At 42.6% G+C, this 21,678-nt stretch overlaps 1 protein-coding gene across 2 annotated transcripts; it reads left to right on the top strand.

Moving 5' to 3' along the window:
• Positions 1-860: 860 nt before the first annotated feature.
• LOC130146915 (MARVEL domain-containing protein 3-like) lies at positions 861-20,487 on the top strand. 2 transcript variants are annotated; one of them, XM_056333552.1, is made up of 4 exons: positions 861-919; positions 2,088-2,243; positions 5,734-5,903; positions 19,607-20,487. In XM_056333552.1, the coding sequence occupies exons 2-4, from the start codon at positions 2,128-2,130 to the stop codon at positions 20,314-20,316; spliced, it is 996 nt and encodes a 331-aa protein (XP_056189527.1). In that variant the 5' UTR covers positions 861-919; positions 2,088-2,127; the 3' UTR covers positions 20,317-20,487. The 2 variants fall into 2 exon arrangements, with proteins under 2 accessions (XP_056189527.1, XP_056189526.1); XM_056333551.1 differs by lacking the exon at positions 861-919 and adding an exon at positions 1,243-1,401.
• Positions 20,488-21,678: the final 1,191 nt, after the last annotated feature.

Here is a 21,678-nt window from a genome sequence, read left to right as displayed (position 1 = left end):
GCCACAGCCTAGGGAAGCTTTCCAAGGCTCAGGCTTAGCTGGGCACAGCGCCACGTTAACACCACCGTCCCGCTTCTCGGGCACACATGGGTTTTGTGTACAGGGCCGCACAACGAACACGTCGTTCGTTGCAACGCCGGTCCATGCGTTTGTCCTAGGCTCCCTACAAAAATAGATGTAACCTGAACAGAAAGCATCCTGAGGGGACCAGCACATCGTTCCTCTGTGAAAGAGCCATCACGGGCTGGCAGTGAGGGGACAAAGGCCCTGGAGACCCACCACAGGGAGGGCTTTCAGCCGAGCACCAGGGCAAATGGTCGATGATCTCAAACATGGCTTCACACCACAAGGCAGTTCAGTTGCCTAGCTCCCTTTTCAACCCATCCAGCACAACATGGCCTGCTCCCAACCGCTCACTCCTAGGGGCAAGTTTTCCCCCTTTTCTTCTACCTTCTGCCCTCCGTGTATCTCATACTGCAGGGCTCCCCACCCTGAGACCGAGACTTAAAAAACCCCAAAAGGCAACTAGCTGGGACCTTGAATTTTAGCTTTATTAACCCTTAAGCTTTATATCCTCTCAGTGCCCCGCTCACCAGATTCTGCCTCAGCACCATGGTGCACGGGGGCCTGACTGTATGAGATGAAACATAGCCCCCGGCTGCCCCACGCTCCCCGCCACCAGCCCTCCCCCCCGGGCGGGCCGGGCCGGGCCGTGCCGTGCCGTGGCGGGCGGGGGGCAGCAGCCCTCCCATGGCCCTCAGGGCGGCGAGCGGGCCCGGGCGGCGCGGCCGGGGCGGGCAGGGCAGCACCTCCGCGGGAGGGAGGCGGGCGGAGGTGGCGGCCGGGGAGAGGAGGGCGGGCCCGGCTGCGCCCGGGAGCTGCTGCGGGGCGGGCCGGCGGCGGTGGGCGCTGCCCTCAGGTGAGGGGCGGCGGGGGGCGCTGAGGGCCGGGCTGGCGGCGGAGGGGCAGGTGGGGGCGAGGCGGGCGGATGGCGGCGAAGGGCGCAACTTTCCCCGGCGGGACGTGGGCAGGGGAGTGCCCGGCTACGGGGCAGCCCCCGCGGCCTCAGCGCCGGGGCCTCGGGCCGGGGCTCCGCCGGCGGGGTCGCCCCCAGGGGGTGCAGGGGGGTCGGCTTTGCTGCCGTGGCGCTGAGGGGACGGGGCCGTGGGGGAAGGCGCGGGGCTGCTGCTTGCTGAGCGGCTTCTGCCTCCCGAGCTGAGGGGGTGAGCCCCCGCGGAGGAAGGCACTGCCTCTTTGTTAGCTGTAAACAAACATTAATTTATTCCTTCAGTGACACCCTAACAGAGCGAAATCGTTAAGCAAGTCCTCAGCGTGAGCAGCCAGCGTTGGTTCGACTGCAGGCCCTTCCCCTGTAACGCCGAAGGGCTGTGGCGAGGGCAGGTGGGAGCAAAGGTCGCTTAGACACTTCAGCTCGGTGTTTTTTACTGGTTTGGCCTCAAGTGTACAGCACTTGAAGTGGGGAAAGATGCTTTCAGGAAATAACATCCCTGTGACATTTATAACCAGATTATTGAAGACCTGTCTTCTTGCCAGTTTGCTGTCAGCCCAGCCCAGCTTTGCCCCTAGCTAATGCTCACCCAGCTCACAGGCAACGTTCGGTGCTGTGCCGGTGTGCCCCGGCGTGTGCCCACCTCCGGGCACCTTCCAGGACAAGGCTCACACCTGCGCGTTCAGGTTTGCCCTCCCGCGTGTGCACACTCGTGCGATATGTTGGTGTTTGCAGGGTTAAGTGCATTAGAGAGGCCAAGTTTCACATTCTTGGTGGACACCACGTCTTGTCTTTGCAGCAAAGTTTGGAGGGTAGGAGCAGACCTAGTACATAAGCTGAGCGCAATGAATGTTGAACATAGAAACATCACAATTACTCAATGAATAGGAAAATGTAAATAAAAGTTTTGTCCTTTAATGAAGTTACTGTACATGTAGTTTAAGGGGGCTTTCTTTTTTCACTTCTTAAGGAAGTCTGTACTAAAGTCTTGGATGAGCATGAAATGGATGTGAGTGCTGGTCAATGAATAACTTTGAGTAAAGCCGTAAAATGAACCGGTTTTATTTCTCTGGTCCAGGAAGTTATTGTGGAAAGAAAGAATACATGTAAGAAACAGGATGTCTCATGCCGGGAGACGATACCAAGATAAGCAACATGGGCACCGTGAGAACCATGGATCTGATAGATATGAGGAAGACAGAAAAGTGAGAAAACCATACCTGTACAATGGAAGGTATGTCTTTATCACCTTAAAGAAACGTATCACAGCAGGTCTGTCTTTATCACCTTAAAGAAACGTATCACAGCAGGTCTATAGCATTTGTCATCTTCTTTTTCAGCTATGAAATATCATATTACAATAATAAGGAAAGCAATTACTCAACCTTGAAATTGTGAAGCATGAGCATGCCACATTTGGAATCAGGGAGCTATTTTACACTTAGAAATTGAACCTTTTTCTTTGTATTGAACGTGAGAGGGGGCGGAAAGATAGGCTGTGTGACACAGGCACTGATGTGAATTTCCTGGGGTTATCTGGATCAAGTTGGGTCACAAGTAAGCAAAGTGTGGCCATGTGTCTTAGTACAGTTCCTGAAGAGGCTGGTCAGCAGGTGACAACAAGCCATGGCTTGCCAAATATGCCTTGCTTAAATGAGAATGTTACTTGACTGAGGCCAGCATAGGGACTTACTGAACCTTCTGGTTGCTCTAGTTCAGCTGTGAACAAATTCATATTAATTTAAAACAAAATTGCTTTTGGTAGTCACAGTCAATAAATGAGTTTGTTGAAGTGTCTAAGGCTGTTTGCAGCACTTGATAGTGGCTCAGCCCCTATCACCACAATAATCAGATCAAATAACAGGTTTAGAGTGACAAATAAACTCTTAGGATATTACACTTCTCCTTCCAGCCTGGCCAGCCTGCAGCATATTAGATGTGAGCTTAGGCTGTTTTCCTTTAAGGGCATGCCAGCAGCTGCATTGTAGGAGAGAGGTCTGTATCTTTAAATACCACTGGCAAATTGGTCATGGCAGTAACATGTTCATCTCTCCAGTTTAGTCTCTGGAGGGATGATTGTAGGGCAATTTAAGACTAGAGGTAAAGAGAGAGAGGAGAAAAATATAATTAAGGTTATTGAAAAGCTAAAATACTCCCTGATAATATAAATTTTAGCAAGAAAAACAGGATGAGAATAAAAGTACCAGTGAAGACTGCTATGTGGACTAGAAAGAGTGCTTATGGCTAAGTATAAAACATTTGGATGGTGGTAATCCTATTGTATTATGAAAATAGCTAATGAAGTTTTCTTCTCTCTCTCTTAAATCAAGAAAATCAGAGAGAAATGGGAACAAAGGTCAGCCTAAGAATCATCCTCGGAGGCTGAATGACTGTTCTTAGCAAAAGCAGAGATCAGGAGGGTTATAGTTAAATTATCTTCAACATATTGGAAGTGAGAATGCCAGGAATGTATTAATTGCACTATGGAGAGGAGAAAAAAAAAAAAAGGGTGTTAGGTTTTTGAGAAGTCTTGTGTGGGTTTTTTTCATACATAGCATAATATAAGCAATGTATGAAAGGATAGGTATAAATTAAACCACCATTTCTTAATGAAGTGCTTCTCTGGACTTTTTGTTTTTACTGTTAGTTTTAAATGACTAGACATGTAGACTGAAAATTGGTGGATGGACCATAAAGGCCAACAGACCATCCCTGTATCCGCTGGGGATTAGAGGAGGAGAAGCTGCAGCTACAGATCTGTAATAGCCATGGAGATAATTTTTAGAGTCAAGCTGAGAATCTGGGGGGCACCAGCCCTCACTACAACTGATCAAAAAACTTTTCTATCAGTTGTTTTGATGGAGTTTGGCTTAAATTAACAACATTTTGCCTGCCTTAGCTTTCATGACAAAACCAGCTGTTTTGTAAGGAGATTTCAGTATTTTGGCAAAGACTTAGGCTGATTGACCCAAAAGACCTCCAGATACTGTAATGGAATAGATAGGAAGAGTTTCATGGAAGCTGTAATTTGGGTGCCTAATGCTTTCATCCCTTAAGAGCACAACTTTCTAGCCAGAGTATTTCTTGCATTTCTTTCTGAAACTCCTATAGCAAGCTTCCTTCTCGTTGCTGAGAAGAAAGAGCTGCATTACCCAGAACTGGAAGGTCCTGAAGGAAAACAGGAGCAGAGGTGGCCAGAATAGGCCACTGTGAGGAAAAAAAGCATCTAAAAGAAAGAATTCCTCCCCCCTCCCCAATTGTACTCTGTTGCTGAACATTGGGGGGGGGGGGTGTTTTGGTTTTTTGTTTTTGTCTTGTCTTGTTTTGTTTTCTGGCAAGTAGCAGGATACAATAGAGAAGCAGCTGCATCAGAAGTACCAAAGGGATTGCTTTCAAGTTAACTGGAAGTCTTATAAATCACACAGCTTATTTAATTTATGTGACACAGCTGCGCAGGATGCTTTGGTGGTTGCACAAGACACAGGACAAAGGTCAGAAAAATCAGAAATGTTTTGGCCAAATAGAGCTGTTGGCAACTACATGTGGAGATGTTAGCATTGGTCTTGTTATTGAATGTCTTAATTAAAATGTAAAAGCTACAAAGAACATGATTTAATGTGGATAAATGAGATAATATTTGTAAATTTGAATCTGGAATTGCATGAAGATAAACCTTAGTGAAGTCCAGTGATACTAAGAAACAAAACTGTAGTTGAAAATGCTGATCTGTGGATAAGAAATTAAAGATAAAAACTTACTAGGAAGACTTTTAAAAATAATAATGCTGAATGAGACTTAAAATACCCTTTAATAACAAAACCATCCAGCTGTACCTTGAAAAAGGCAAGCTCCAAAGCTCCTTCAAATGAGGGAAAACATTTAGATCAGACCAGACACAAAACAATTTACAGTCAGTTTCTTTTAACCTGAATGTCAACTTAGTTTAAAAAGGGAAAATTGCACATTTCCCATAGAATAATCTAAATCTCACCAACCTTAAACATCATCAGGCTTCAGATGTGGAGCTGCACATCATTGCAGCAAAGGCAATTCCATTTTGAAGTATGTGAATGAAGATTCTAATCAGAGACATGAGAAATTGATTTTTGGGGGGTTGATTTTAGATTCCTCTTCAAATATCAAAGACACCCCACACACACAAAAAAAAAAGGCCAATTTTTTTCCCACTTTAAAATCTTTATTTGTTTCTTTTAATAGCTTTTGTTGTTTTAAAAGACATCTTTGTGAACCATAGTAATTGGAAGTAAAAACTTGACAAAATGCTTGCCCATGAAATAGTTGTGCTACTTTATGCGTTTATTATGTGAAAATGTTTCTCATTTTTATTCTCTGGGCTGCCGTGGACTAGCTAGAAATGTCTGTTTTTCATGAACAAGCTGTTACTCGTTTTTTTACGGGTACAGGAACTCTTCCCATACCTTCCTCGCTGCTACCTTTTGCAACCTAAACAATTCAGCCAGCCTACTCCATGAGTACATAGTTTTCCAAAATAAGAACCATCAAGTGCAAATATTCTTGTGAACATGGATTTATGGAAGTATTTGGGATATTTGCTTTCAAAACATGCAAGCGAAAAAGATCACATACCTATGAAGCAGACTAGTTGGTTTCACTAACAGGAGCATCTGCCAGTTTCTCATGTTCTAATGTTCAGGAGAGATCATGATCTAATTAATACACATTAGTCATTTACTCCATTGTAGATCAACAGAAGACATCCGAGGTGGCCAGCACTCAAGAAATTCTACTGTTTGCTCAGACTCTTACTCTAAAACCTCAGGAGCAGCATGGGAATATTTTGGCCCACCACCAGAGTGTTATCCTCCCAAGGAAACCTTCTCAATGAAGTGTTCAAAGGTATGCACAACAAGAGGTATGTGCGATTCTTATTGTCTGCCATCCACCCCTCTCCTTCCAAGGACTTGTTTTGATTTTGTTTTCTGTGTTTAGAAGCACAACAAAGTAAAGTTAGAGGAATATTTTAAAAAAACCCTAACAACTGGGAGGGTTAATGAATGGCATAACTGCATGTTACTAGCACATTTTAGGCATCAAAAGGCAAGATTTACAGAGATATTTAGATACTTGAAAGTGCATCTCCAGAATATGCATCCAGAGATTCAGAGTGGGTCATGTGTGTAAACACTCAGGTTGCGCAGCAAGGGTTAACCTTTGGGATTTAAGAATAAAATAGAACTTGCCTCTGTAGGTCATTTAAACATGGCTGTTGAAGCTTTGGTGCTAGTTCATTTCTCACATATTCTTCTCAGACTTTATCAACTCTGGATTTAATCCAGTCATCAGTTATACATATATATATATATATATATATATATAGCAACGTTGTGGGAGACAAAACTGTTTCATGGACATGAATCCAGTAAAGCAGCTCTTCAGAAATAACTTGGTTGTTCATAGCTGGAAAGTGACTACAACAAGCAGACAAATGAACATTATGTGGGAGGAAATTGGCCTTAACACTTAGCAACCTCATTTCCATAAACTGAAAAAAAAAATGTTGCTAAAATATCCATTACTCCTTTAAAGTTCTTCCTCTTCCAGGATAACAAGCATTCTCACCTTGTTTGTAGGAAAGACCCACTGCAGTCTAAGTTGAAACTTGCAGCTAGGTGCAAAGTCTTTGTCCAGACGCTGTAAAGAGCCTTTCAGTGTCCTCCAGTAGAGAAACAAATGAAGAGTGTAGTTACTGGAAGTAAATTAAAATACATAGTTAGATTATTTCTTCACTCCATGAAGGAAAGTGAAGTAACACACTCAATTTGTTCTTAATATTTCTCGGTATGTGAATATGTGGACAATTTTAAGAGTGAGCTGAACTATCTTCTCTCATATGTATGTTCCGTGTATTTGTATGCGGTTTGTTTTTCGTTTCAAGGAAATTTAACTCCAACAGCTAGCAGAACATATTTAATGATACAGAGCCATACTGATAGTTTATCCTTGATAAAATTGTATCAGCAGTTTCTTCTTCAACAATACTAGATTATTTTAACTTGTCTGAGAAGCTCTAGAAAACCCCATGCCTTATTTTATCACAGCTTTAGAAAAATGAAGTGGTGAGTTACTTTTAGTTATCAGTTTCACTAGTTGTTTAGACTCATGGATAGCTTAATATGACTTGCTAGGTGTCATGTCGTGTCCCCCCCTGCCCCTGCATTTTGCTTCTTGTTATTTCAGTGCATTATATATCGTTAATATTTTCAAAATGTCCTAGTTTTGGATACATCAGTTGACAGTGATGATTTTACTCCCACCCCTTCCTCAGGTATTGCTCAGTATTTTCCAGAATTTAATGCCTGAGCTTGCACGGGAGGAGAGAAAAGAGATCATGCAGAAAATAAACCCTTTCATTGGCAGTTTTATTTCAAAAAATGAAAAGATATTGGAGGTTGATTAGATTATGAGAATGTTACTCCCCTGTTTAATTTTTTTGCATACCAAGATTTAGCAGAATTTCCTAGAATTGTTTTGCAGAATTCTGTATTCCCTGCAGTCACAGTAAACATTATAAAGGAAAAGCTACATTAATTGTTTACTGAAAAGTCAGTACATGTGAGTTACTTCTTTCAGCATGAAAAGTTCCTGTAAATAGTTCTTAACCATCTCTTTCTTTTGCCAATGATTTATCAGCACTCTGGTGAAATTCCCCCTTCCCAGTCAACATAATTCTAAAATAAACTGATATCAAACAAGGCTAGGAGGTGATGTACCACAGACTTTTCCAAAGCAACAACTGAATTGTCAACCTTGGTTTCTGACCATGCATTGCTCTACTTTCATTATGGTTTGGATTTGGCGTTTGGTTTTTTTTTTTACTTTTGCCCAGGAAATAGACTTATGCTCTATGTGCACATGTACAGGTTTGGCAAACTAGAGAGGAATTCTAAACAACCAGAACTCCGAAAAGTATTTTCTTCACCCAGATACTGCCCTCTTCATCCATGCTTTTCACCAGCAATATCCCCAAAATCTAAAGCTGAGTTTCAGAAACAAGCAGTTATTTTTGCAGGGAGCCTTCAAATGCCTTAGCTGCAAGCAGCAGCAGAAAAAAGGACATTGTTCTCCTGTCTTTGTTGTTCTCACCTTCCCTCCCTAATCCCTGCCCCCCTTTTTTTCCTACAACTGCATTAAGAAAAGAAACTCACCCCAAATATAATGGAAGAAACAACTGATATTGACCCCTTTTGCTGGTAGGAACATTTGATACCATCTAAGAAACTTCAAAACGTTCTTCTCCTTTTTAATCCTTTAATCATGAAAATAGAAGGAAAACATATGTTAAAACATATGAGCAATATCTATTCATAGCATTCAGGTAGGATCAAGTGGCTGGCGGTACTGGATCATATGAGGCACCTAATTACGCATCCTCTCAATGTACTGGAGTGCAAATTTAGGAGGACCATCAGACTTTGGACAAGGGGAGGGTGAGCTCCAAACTTCTTCAAACTTCAGACTGGTGGGATTTCTTGAACTGGAAAACTGCATTCACTTCTGTTATGTTTAATACATCTTTACAGACTTATTGAATTTGTTTAATCCTTTTCTGAATCCCATTTTGAATGTTTGGCTTCCACATTATCTTGTGAGAAGGAGTTCCACGGTTCTTTGTACCACTTGAAGAAATACCGTTTTGTTCCTGAAAATGTTTTTAAGAAGGTGTCTCTGATTCTGATGATATTCAAAATACCTAATGATAATCTCATATATTCATCTTCTCCATAAGATTTATGATTTTAGAGTAAAGTCTTCCCTTTGTCACTGTGCTCTGTTGGCTTCTTCATAGATTGAAGAATAGTCAGTTCTGTCCCTATCAAAGGTGAAGTCTTTCCAGTTCTGGTTAGCTTGCCAGCCTTATACCTTTTCCAGATCCATTGTACCCCTTTGAGATGGGCTGACCAGAACCACACTCAGAATTCAAGTTAAATTCTTAAAAGGGTTAGACATCTGCATAAAGGTTCTGGTTCTTAGTCCTATCCAAATGCTTCCTAGCTTTTTGTGTGGTGTTTGACTATCGGTGAATGCTGAGCTGATATTTTCAGAGAAGGCTATCTGATATCTTTCCCGAGTGGAAATTATTTGTTTAGAACCCTTCTGTGTGCTCTGTAGATGTGTGTGTATTTGTGTTACCTGCATGAAGTGTGAGGTTGCTTATTAAACACTGATTTCATTACTTTCTCATTCAAGAGCTTGAACTCTCAGCAGCCTACCAATTTTACAGTTGGCAATGATGAAGAATTTTTTTGTGATTATTATTAAAACAGGATTCGCTATCTCACTTTTCAATCTTTTCAGTTCATTAGTTTGTGCATCTACTGTAGCTGTTTGGTGTGTACTTTTCAGCTGAATCTCTTCGGAGTCCCCACTTACAGCTCTTTGGCCATGTTGCAGAGCCGTCTCAGGATGCACAAACTATTTCATTCAGCTGAAACTAAATGCGGGTGAGCTGTAACCACTAGCAGGCACCGTGTCCTTTGGACCAAACTGGAGCTAAGATGAAGTACTTCTCTCTCCCCAGAAAATGCCTGTTGTATAGCCCCTAGATCTTCAGTTTGACTCTACAGATCCACTCCCATTGCACTGCTAACATGGGCATAACTAGTGACAGGTAGTACAAACCAGAGATTTCTCTCTTAACTCTATTTGAAAAATGGTTGTTTCCACTTACTGTTTATTTTATTTTAACCACTACTAACCTGTGAGAGGATCTTTTATCTCACAGGAGCTTGTATCGTTTAAGAGCACTACCACTTGGATTGCCTTTCTTCATCTGTCTGCTGATTCTTGCAGATTACTTCCCTCTAACAGATTTTTGACTCTTCCCTGCAATGCTGCCTTTATGTCTAGTTTCTATATTTTTTTTTTCTTAGGTGTGTCACACTTGTGGATCTACAGAATACAGATTCAAAAGGCAATACAAACACAGAAGTTTGTTACTTTCTGTTTCTGTAGTAGTGAAGGAGACTTAAGGAACAGTTTATAGACTGATGTCCAACTGTCTAGATGCTCTATATAATTATATGGGAATTGGAAATAAACTGCATGTGATAAAGACAAACCTTTAATCAACTAAGGAACTACTGCTTGCAATAACTTATGCATGATAGTGCATGCCTTTTAAAGCAGCACATGTTGAAAACAACAGGAGTTTTTGGCCTGGGGATACTCAGAGCTGAAATTCTTTCAGAAGAAAACATTCAACTTGCTTTTCACAGTGAGGGTAAAATTTCTGTAGTTCTCTCTTCTGTATCAGAAAACTAAATTATTAATCATATTTGCCTTTCAAAGGACCCCCTCTCAGCTCCTTTGAAAATATAACCAGATTCAGTGCTTTTGGTTACCGGAGGGAGCGAGAGAAGTGTTCAAGGCTAGCTGCCATGCTGCTTCCTTCAACTTAGAGCAAAATCTGAGTCAAACCTGAGCGAACTGCTGATCTTAAACTGGTCATAGATATTTGGTCACTTGACCATGAGAACTTGCCATTTTATTTTTATTATGTATATTGGTGTGAAAGAGGTGAAGCAATGCAATTCCAGGATAATGCTTCCTTTAGTTTTGCTTAAACAGTGAAGATGAACTGACTTTCTCCCATATTCGGTCAGTGTGTGACTCAGAAAATGCCTGCACTTTTGCCTTGTATAGAATTATTCTGTGCTGGTCATAATTTCTGAGCTAATAACTTCTTAAAAAATTCAACTCACTTGGAATTTAGGGGAGACAGCACTAAAAAGGTTAGAAAACAGTTTGTGGGGGAGCAAGTATAATTGAATCCCTGTTCTTTGCTGCCCTGAATACAGCTTTGCAACATAAATAGTGTCAGATTTCCTAAGCATATTGTAGGCACTTCCAAACAATCATGCCTTTAGCCTACATTCTAACATCCACAATTGTTAAAACCTTCAGACCAATTTCCTCTTAGAAAAAGACAGCATTATGGTTTGTAACAACAAGAAAAATCTCCGATTTCAAGCATAGCCAGGAGGAAATATCAAAGTGAATTTATTTGGAGGAGGAAATAGAATTAGGGAGTAACAATGACTTTCTCCAGGATATAGTCATGCATTAACAAGCCAGCATTAATTCAAATTTAAACATCTATAAGCTTTTGTTTTTACAAAACAGCCAATTTTTTTTTTTTTCCTGTAGCTATTCATGCTGGCAAATACTCATAGACTGGAAGGAATACTGAGACGAGAAGTCACCCTAAACACAGGGTTCACACTACTAGATGCTTGGTTTGATTTATGCCATTGTTCATAACCATTATACTGCTGCTGTTATGTTGCTTTATGTCCTGATACTCTTCTTCTTGGAGTCAGACGCAGGAGCAGCAGGGGAAAAATGTTTTACAGAACACTCATATCCCCTCCAGTGCTGTGGAGATGTTGGGGAAGAATAATGGTCTGCAAGAGGCTATGAACTGAAATAAAAAACCTTCTGTAGCTTCGGTTATGTATGTTCAAAAATACTGAAGGGTCATTAAATGTGCCTAATGGGGGTAACTTTGTGGATGAAAGTTCTTTTCTTCTTCACTTTTTGCCCCTACGTTCTGCCACGCTTAGCTCCTTTAAACTGTGCTCAAAGCTGTCGTGCACTGTTCCTGTGGCAGTTAATTTCAACATATTTCTGTTCTAAGAAGGGAACACTAAGGTCCCCTATAGTCTCTGTAATTAGATGGCTTCCTCCTCCTATCTGTTTCAAAGTATATTTTAAATACCGTGTGAGTAACAGGCTGAATTTGCCATCAAGTTTTTTAATCTTGTAATTGTGAAGACAGAATATTAGTGGTGGAAATTGGATGGAGCTGTATAGATTAAAATAATCCCAGTTATTCAAAATGCTTAATTAAAATTGCACAGTAACAAGATACAGTGGCAGAGCAGAGCTGCAGGTAACATTCCTATTCTGAAGTTAAAAGTATTTCACGTGGAGGTAAGTCCTGTTTGCTGTGGAATACAAATAGCCATGAGAATTTAGCTCTATAAAAACATGCAGGGGAGCTACGCTGGGTTGCAGATATCAAATGTTACCTTTAGCAAACTGTTGCCCTGCCAACATAAGGGACTTCACTCTGCCCACTTCTTTATATCAGATTTTTTTCATCCACTGTTTGGTGTTGTGGTAACACGTACGCTATTGTTTATAGAGAGGGGAGAACTACAGCTGAGAAGACTCGGCTAAGTTGGCAGGGGAAGATACTGGCAAAGTTGATGTTAGCTGTTAGGTATGTGTTAGACTGTAGTCCGTGCTTCCCTACTAGGAAATCTTCATTAAGTCTGCTCTCTACCAGCGTAGAACAGGAGTTGCACCATCTTTCCTATAGGACCACTGGGTTTGTCTTCCCCACATCTGACCCAAATTTTGGGAACCAAGAAAAACTGTGTAAAAGGTGGCTCTCAAAGCTGATTGATACAACAGACTGACAATCTTTTGAATGTAGCTCTATTTCTCGAGCAGGTGATCTTAGCTCACTTAAAGGAGAAGAATCCACTCTGTCAGGAATGCTGCTCACCAAGTGTGACAACTTGCAATCGGTAAAGTGTATGAGAAGCTCGGGTTCACAGGTGCCTCCAACCTGATCTACCTTTAGCCAGACTATGATTACGCAAAGAGCAGTAACATCCCACTCTTTCTCCTTCTGAAGGCGGCTCAGTTTCAGTTCAAACGGAGGGAGTGGCTGTGGAAAGTTGGCATAGGGAACAAGAGTGTTTCATTGTTTTCTGAACTTCTTTAAAAAAAAACTCCTGCAAATTTCTTTCGATACCAAGATATTTGTTTACTACTTGAAAGAACCGTGGGTACATTAGGAAGAAAAAAGGCTGTTTCTTGAAACACAGATCACGAGGCGACTGTGCAGAGAGAGACCTACCAGTGCTAGATACACGTACAGCGTTTTACAGCTGTTGTGTTTAAATTGGTATTGCCAAGTTTAACGCAAGATCTTTTGCTTCCCACCCTCTCCAAAATTATGGAAGATGACTCATGCTCAGTTAGCAGGAGAGAAATCAAGAACATGCTAGAAGCAATGCTTTAAAGAACTACTACGAATAAGTAAACCAAAGCTGTTGTTCCCAGGCAGGGGCTGGGTTGTACTGAAACCGTGTCTTGACAGCACATAATTGTAGTGTCATACCGTGGTGGGAAATTGTGGGGACAGAGGCTGATGCAGTAGTTCTACAAGTGAAGTCCACCCTTTCCTGTGAAATTTGGACAGCGCTGTTTAGAAGATGGGAGAGTATTAAACAAAAGGGATAGAGCAGGTTGGACAGTAGTTCTTTAAAAGAAAAAACCAGGACAATACATTTGGATCTGAGTACTCTGTGAACGTAAGGCTTCTCTGAATCATTAAAACCAAAGCTGGTCAACCTTTGATATTTCCTAATGGAGTGATTATCTTGAGTAAAGAGGGGCAACTTATTAAAAGATAATAACGATGCATCTTTCTAGACCACGTAAATCATTTAGTTTTACCAATTTTTAAACTATTTCCCCATTGAATTCCTAGTAAGATGGATATCTCAAATGAGCATAAATGTGTTGGGCACTTATGTGCCATTTAATTTCAGTTGGCTCTGAGTATGTAGTTCCCCTGGGTCCTTTGAAAAGCCAAGATTCTGTTGGTGTTACATTGCCTAACTCTTGTGTTTTAGGGTTGGGCTGGGGTTTTTTCTGCCTTTGAACATTACCCCATTAGGGAGATTTCAGTGTAGCTCAGTGAAAGCTAACTCCTACCACTGGCTCAAAAACAGACATCTACAAAAACAATGTTGGGCTGGGAGCTTGGGGGGGATTTGTTTGTTTATGACAAATCTGTGTATTGTCCTGATTCTGCATCAGTGATGTTGGTTAAATTCTTGTGACTGGTTTCAGTAAGATCTTGCTTTGGACTGGTATACGTAAGGGGAATAATACCATTAGAAAGATGTTTTAATACTCTGTATCTAGATTTAATATTTTTAATCTGTTGTGACCGTTGCCTCCATTTCATTTCCCCTGTTCAGTTCTCCCCCACTGTTTTGGTTCCTTCCCACTTCCGTCATATTTTTGTCCGCTTTGAAAAGCAGAATAAAACCCCTCTTGCCTTTGATGTTTTCTCCTCCTTGCCCCTTATCTATTCCTCCTGCCACTAACTCAGTTTAGCAGAGAGGTGACCAAAGCTGTGCATTGAGCTGTGCCTTTACTCACTGGAGGACACCAAACCTGCACTGGAAAGAGAAGTCCAGCATTTGAGGTCCTTTTCAGGACTGACTGCTGCTTTTGTAAGTCACTATATATGGTCAAAATACTTACCTGCTCCTTTGGAGAAAAAAAACCAACAGCAGCTTCTGAAAAGTGGAAAGCTACCCAAACTGGGAAAAAACCCTAAGAGACAACTTTCAGTAAGGAAGGCTGGGAGAATGTTTTCTAATGTGTGTGTCTTGTAGTCTCTGACTCCTCTCTTCCCTACTGCTGGAGCGGCCCGTAATGGGACATGACACAGGCGCCACTGACCCATCTGCACTGCTGCCCAGCTGCTGGGGTTGAGGTGTCCAAGAGGGGCAGCCGGGCGTGCCCAGGGCTGCCAGCTGGGTGCTGCTGGTCCCGGTGGTACGTGGCCTGCAAAGGAAGCAGAGGCAGAAAACAAGCCAGAATGGAGAACAGCAAAGATAAAATTGCTTAGAACTACACAGGGATGTTAACTGAAGAGGAGGGAATGATACCTAAAGAGACAGGAGGAGCCCATGCACAGTCGATAGAGGAAAAAAAGTGATTCCCATGCCAAAATGCAGCGGAGGGAAACACTTTGAAGGCCTCTTGTATTAGTCAGGTCCTCGTCAGGTCAGGGGAGTTCAACAGAAACAGCCAGAACTGACTGTCCTGAAGATTCATTTGTACCGTCTGCAGAAACGCAGGAACAAACATGAATTGATCATTTGACTTGATGTACAGACGTACGTACACACGCTGTGATCCTGGCAGCTGAACGCTGGGGCCATCCTGCCACAGTGCCTGGATGAAAACGCCCCTTTACAGCTTACACAGTTTAGTTACTGGGTACCACACAGTCAGCCACAGTATAGTTTTATGAGGCAAAGCATGCAGATTTAACAACTCATCTCACCTGAAAAGGAGAGTTTCTGGTCTTTCTCTGGTCCTGACTGTGTTATTTCCCCTGCTAAACTTATGCCAACACAATTGCTCATCAGATATGCTGTGAGTCACTTCAAGTTGCAGGAAAAAACAGCAGCGCACAAGAAAAGAGTTGAATCGTTTCCTGCTACTTTAATTTATTAAAACAGCTCTTGGAAGGGCCTAATGCTAGGCCAGAGTTACTACTGGGCAGGGGAGAAAACTGGTGACTGCTCAGCCAAGGGTAGAGAGTAAGGTCAGCTGCCTGTGTTTTTTTACCCTTAACAGCCTGCCTGGCTGCTTCGCTGGACATTGGAGCCCACCATTTGACAGGAGACAAACCCATTGCTCAGTGGGTTAATACCATGGCACTAGCCCAGGGTGCACCTGGTATAGAAAGGAAAGAAGAAGAGAATAGTAGATTAATAGTATAAATTGGAAGGCTGCTCTTTGTTACAGCAGGAAGCCTACTCGCAGCAAAAAAAGACTGATTCAAACAAAGTTAACAAGTATGATACATTGAAATTGCTATCCATTGCAGATTTAGATTTTATGAAATGAATGTAACCATTTCCTGGGAAGTTCCGGCAACACCTGCTTTCTTTTAGATTGCAGCCCTTCTCCTCACCTTCAGTGATGAAAAGCAGTACCGGAAAGATGCATGGAAAAGAAATGGAAATCCAGGAGCCCAGACTTGAGTCACGTTACTTGCTTAGTGTGGAGACTTAATCCCAAAGCCAACTGTTCTGTTCACTGTGCTAATTTTAATACAAATCAGTAACATTTTAGAGAGATCCCTAGATTTTGAACTTGAGAAAGGAAAAAAATAACTAAACCAGTGGAGTTCTGAGATTTTCAGACCTCCTGTCATTTTACGCTCAAGTCTTTGCAATGCCTTCATTTTGCGTGAGATTAGGGAATAGTTGTAGAGAGAAGTAATTTCCTCCTAGGAAGACCTTTTGGCTTTCTAGTTTCTGCAGCTATAACTCTAAGATGCTATGACTGTATAAGCTCTATGCTATAAGCTTTAACTCTATAGGTAACTGGCCTGTGAAAGCAGGAATGGCAGCACAGACTCAGAAGCGTGGCTTTTAACTCAGCCCTTTTTTTGCCAGCAGTACATTTGCTGGACATAGGTAACTGCTACTATGTGTGTTCACATACCTTGACAGAGCTAAGATTCAAAACTTTACTGTCCTTTTATTCCTTATTTCTCAAGTCTGTCTATCCTGTTTATACTAGTATAACTGGATTGGGTATCAGCTTGCAACAATCACAATCAAGGTTGCGTGCAGCATTTGGGGTGCCTGGGTCAACGTCCGAACCTACTGTAGGGCTTAATATTTCCATCAAAGCCCTGATGGGTGTACGAGGCCTTAAGGATTTTCACTAACTGTCTGCTACTTTCACAAACCCTGCTGGCTCCTGTCATAAACCTGTGATTCACAGTTTTGTTCTACATACTGCTTGTCATTTTAGGGTTTTCTTTAATATAGGAGGCTGTTACTGAACTATTTTTTTTTTTAAAAGATAATCTATGTGGTACAAATAACTGGTTGAGTAAGTACTAACGAACCCCTCTCCATTGTTTAGTTACTCTAATCAATTCTACAGCAAGTGATTGTGAAAACTGTACAGGTACAGACAAAACCAGTCCAACCTGAATGCCCTGTCTAAGGACATTTTTCAAGCATGCCATTAAAGCATCTACTGCTGCACTTAAAAATACAGGAGACCTACACCGATCATATCTGTCATCCCATGAGCAAAGAGATAGGTTCTGCCAGCCCTGTCGTGGTACCATCAGCCAGCTCAGTGAAGTGAAGGGGTTGCATACAGCATTTGTGTAGTTGTAGGAAGCTGTGGAGCAGTGGCATTGAGGATTGGGGTCAGTTATAAATGTGGAGAGGTTAGCAGCAGGTGATAGCTACTCTGACAACAGAAAATTGCCTTTTCTGAAGCTCAGCAAGGTGGTGTACAGGAAAAGTTGATGCTCAGTGGGTCAGAAGAGCCTCAGCAGTCATAGACAAAAAGGAAACTCTCAAGGTAGCAGTAGAAGAAAGCTGACTGGTCATGAATTCCCAACTCCCAAGTTCCCAAACATATTTAAAATTTATGTTTCCCTTAATCAAATGGTCTTTCCTCCCTGTAGACTTCTAAGAACTGCTTCCTGATGGAGCATCTATGAAATCAGCAGTCAGCCCTTAAAAAGGGAAGTGGCCTTCTGCGTCCGACACTTTCCAAGGGCCCTAAGGACCTAAGTTGACTCCTTGTATTTGGAAGGCATATTGTACAGCTCAGCTGAGCAGACAAAAAATATCTGATCCAGTTCCAATGAATGTCCTGTACCGCTATTACTCTTTCAAAATATTTTGAACAGTCCTGGCAAAGCGGTGATTCTGTACCCATTGAAAACATTGAATCTTTTGGTTGCATTGTTTGAATTTGGTACAAGGAGTTCCAAGTCCTGTCTCATGGACCAGGATTTAAATTTCTCTTTAAATTTAGCTTCACAAATACTTCCTCTGAAATGGTTGAGGCCTCCTGAACAGATTTGATAACTAGCATGATAATGGCCCTGCTTCACAGAAAGGGTTATGTGGAAGGGTCAAGGAAAAAGCATGTTGTCATGCAGAAATCAGCATCACCTCTGAAGAACACATACACTGAACTGCATGCTTAGTTCCTCCTCAGCAAGAACACTTTATCTTCTCTGCCTGCTCTACCTAATTCTTTTTAGGATATGGAATCTGTACATGCATGCACCTATGTATGTATACACACACATACATGGACAAGCGGAGCCTGAGATATTCTGTTCCCAGCTATTAACCACCATTATCACGGCTCCCTTTTGTGCTTCTGGGATGCTTTGCAAGGCTGTGATGTGAATGGGCTCGGTACCTACCTACAGCTGCATGAGCAGAAGTGAGGGGACCAGTCTGGGTGCAGGGGGAAGCAGGAACTCCTGCGGTGGCCAAAGGCTCTTGTCAAACCATTGCAAGCACCTTCCTGTGACCGGCAGGCAGCAGCAGGAAGCTGCTCCTTACCTCAGTCTTCTGCAGAGGGAATAAGAAGGGGAAGAATGAGAATTTGTGATAATCCTTCATGGTGGCTGTCACTGGATTTTTTCGGTTAGAAGCATCTGGCAACACAAGAGAGAAATTTGTCTAATTCCCTTGTGTGCTGCTTCAGCCCTTTCTTTTCAAGCCCATACAGCCTTGACAGCAACTGAGCCATTGCTCAAGAGGAAAATGCCATGCTGGTCAATGTTAGCGGCAGAAAATGAAATTCTGTATGCAAACCGTAGATCCTGCCCCACTGTGAAGACAAATATAGGACCACTGTGTCGAGCTTCTTATGTTCTTGGCTGTCAGACTGCAATGGAATAATAAGATTCACAATTCTGTAATTAACTTCAAACTTGAGCAACACGCGTGATACACTAGGGGTTTTCATCTCCCAAACAGGCAACCCTAGCTATGCGACGCTTCACCATCCGTCGTGTTTACTAATCTTAGTCTGACCCCTAGTGAGCTGTCACAGGATAATCAGATATAGCTAACAGATGCTGTACCTTCCTGACAGGCAACTACCACAAAAAGAAAAACAAAACAACGTTTATCTCGATCAGTAGCAAAACACAAGAAAAAGAAGAGTCAGCTCAGCAGTCATAAGGCTTTCTTCTGAAGGTGGGGGTGTGGAAGAGAACACACGACCCAGTATCAAATTCACTTAACTTACCTCTGCGTGCAAGGTGGTTTTTGTCTCCTTTCCCTCCTCCTTTTTTTTGGTGCAATCAGGAGCTGCTTCTTCAGATTTATGAAGAGATTTTTATCTGTGAAGAAGATGAAGTAGAAGTTGCACCTGGTTAGATAATGAATTCAAATTAACAAACACTTAGAAAGACAAAAAAACATAGGGTGTGAGTTAAAGCAGTAAACACATTTTAAAGGACCTGAGTAACTTGCACAATTTTTTAAGCCATAAGAAGCTTCTAGGTTTTTGCCATCTTTAATCCCAGCATTTTGTTCATACTGGATATTTCTTGCTCAGTGTGTTTATGCCAAGTAGTTACAGGCCAAAATACAATCACTGTGCTCTCTGCCTTGGCAATAACACAAGCACAGTAAAATTTTTATGGATTTCTTTCCCCGCATGAAGATCCATTTATCAAGCACAGTGACAAATTAAAAAAAGTAATTTGCCCAACCTCTGAAATGTACCCACGAGAGCCTGAGGGGTTTTTTTGTTGTGTTTTTTGGTTTGGTTTTTTTTTTTTTTTAAAAAAAAAAAAAAAAAGTAGCACTCTTCTTCTGTAGCTGTAGCCAAGAGGACTGTCTCAGTAACAGTGCTCTCTGTTTATGGTTTTGGTGTACTTCTGTCACTCCCTGGTTGCACAAGATGTGATTTTGACACCTATTCCCATGTTTGTGTTTCTTACAGGCATTTTGAAGTTTGTGGAGATCACAGTTAACCTCCTGGTGCTGATCTGTGTGGGTGCTGCCCAAGCCTCTGTTGCAGGCTTCACATCCCTTGGCGGCTTTGGTATCGGCTCCTTCAGCCTGAATTCTGCCTATAGCCCCTTTGAGGGTACGGAGCTCAAGGAGGTGAGGGAGCTAGACATGCAGTTCACCCAGATGAGAGCCCCTTGCGTCTACGGTGGAGTAGCCTTCAGCTTAACAGCAGCAGCACTTACCCTTGTCTTCCTTGTCGTGGGGGCAAAACCCATCCAGCAGCTCAGGACTGGGCTGCTGGCAGGCGAATGTGCCTTCAACCTGCTGGCTGGCGTGGCGTACATCGCAGCGGTCGGCCTCTACCTGCATTTTGTCAGCGAGGTGAACTCCACAGAAGTTTGCAAGAGGCGTGAGAGGCTGTATGCACGCCGTGGTTATACCTCCATGAACTGTGTGGTCCAGGGCGGTGATGCAGCTGTCGGCCTTTTTGGTGTCGCTGCTGCATGTTTGTACTTCGCCAGCTTTGTGGTCTGCATCCTTGCTATCCGAACTGTCCGGGCCTTCCAGAGCCACGCAGCCAAGGCTCAGCACAGCCCCAAAAGTAGCATTCGAGACAGAAGCATCGGAAACCACCACCGTGCTATCCACAGCACCCCTGAAAGCTCCCACAACATCCAGGCTTTTGCTACGTTAGTGTGAAGTCAGCTGTGGGACTGTGCCAGACAGCTGGAGCTTCAGCAAGGGATGGACACTGGGTGTTGCATGCTAAACAGGTGACCAGTCCAGAATGTATTTTCCTACAAGGTGTTGAATTGTCTATCAAATCACCAAGCGTAACAACACTGCTGTAACATGATGTAATAAAATTTATGTTGAGCAGATGTTTTAACAAGGTTTTTTTTTGCATCAGTCTCTCAAGCTGGACTCCTGCATTTAAAATGTGTTTGATTGTAATGTTTTCATCCTCGCAGAGCAAATCCAAACAGCAATGGGCTGTTAACAGGTTGAACCCGCAGTGCTGCCAAACTTGTGCTAACAGCCATTTCCTCTTCTCTCCCACGACTGAAGGAATTGAATACACCGCTAGGATGGGCAGCCTTCAGCAGATCCTGTGACTGTCCATGTGTCCTATTGCCTTATGTCACACCGCTCACAAAGCAAAGGACACCCAAGTGCTTTTCTGAATCACAGCCAAAGCTCCAGTTGTGACCTGTTTCACTTGGGATAGCAAAGCATTTTAGTTTTTGAGTCACGGGGGGTGACACATGCTGATCATGTGCTCCCAGAGGAATGCTGCTGGGAGGAAGTAGCTGCAATTTCGAAGGCAGTGGTTGGGTCCTCCTCCAGTTCACTACTGCGTTTACCCACCTCAGTGCAGATGAGAACTTGGGAGGCAGCACACTGGTCAGCTATCAGCATAGTAAAGATACCACTTGCTTTGTAGCCGCCTAAACAAGGTCTGGCTTGCTGACTCCACAGCCGGTGGTAGGCAGAGCCTGAGTCGGGAGCACACTGGCTGCCTGGAGTTTTCCATGGGAATGCTGTAACAACGACAGAAAGCACATGCGTCCTTCCAACATCTAAACACACAAAGCATGAGTGAACAGCAGTAATTGTATGCCCCCAGGGTTGAGAAAATAAATTTAAGAGAATATCTTTCAAGAGCCCTTTGTCTGAGGCAGATGAAATAGTTCACTGGTCTTCATAGACGAGGGAGTCAGAAAAAAAGGCCGCTCTTGAAGTGTATAAGATTTGTCAGCTTAAGAGGAGGGAAGAGGCAATTTTGGTTCAGGCCGTGCTCACTCTTTTCAGTTTTGTCTGGCTCAGAGTTATTGCCCAGATGAGGCTCTTTTGAACCACAGTAGAGCTTATTTATTGTATACTTCGTGTATATATATATACATATATATACACACGTGTATATATATACACACACATCCACATAGATCTCAAGATCTCAAAGGGTAATGTTTGAGGCAGTACAAGCCAACAAAATGTTATGGTTCTGATTAAATCAGTGATTACATGAGTCCTTACAATAAGTATTTATTATTTATGTAA

This window comes from Falco biarmicus, chromosome 3 (genome assembly GCF_023638135.1).
Source record: "Falco biarmicus isolate bFalBia1 chromosome 3, bFalBia1.pri, whole genome shotgun sequence".
Classification (NCBI taxonomy): Eukaryota; Metazoa; Chordata; class Aves; order Falconiformes; family Falconidae; genus Falco; species Falco biarmicus.
The sequence above is the reverse complement of the archived record's forward strand: the minus strand, read 5'-3'. Positions and strand labels throughout refer to the sequence as shown.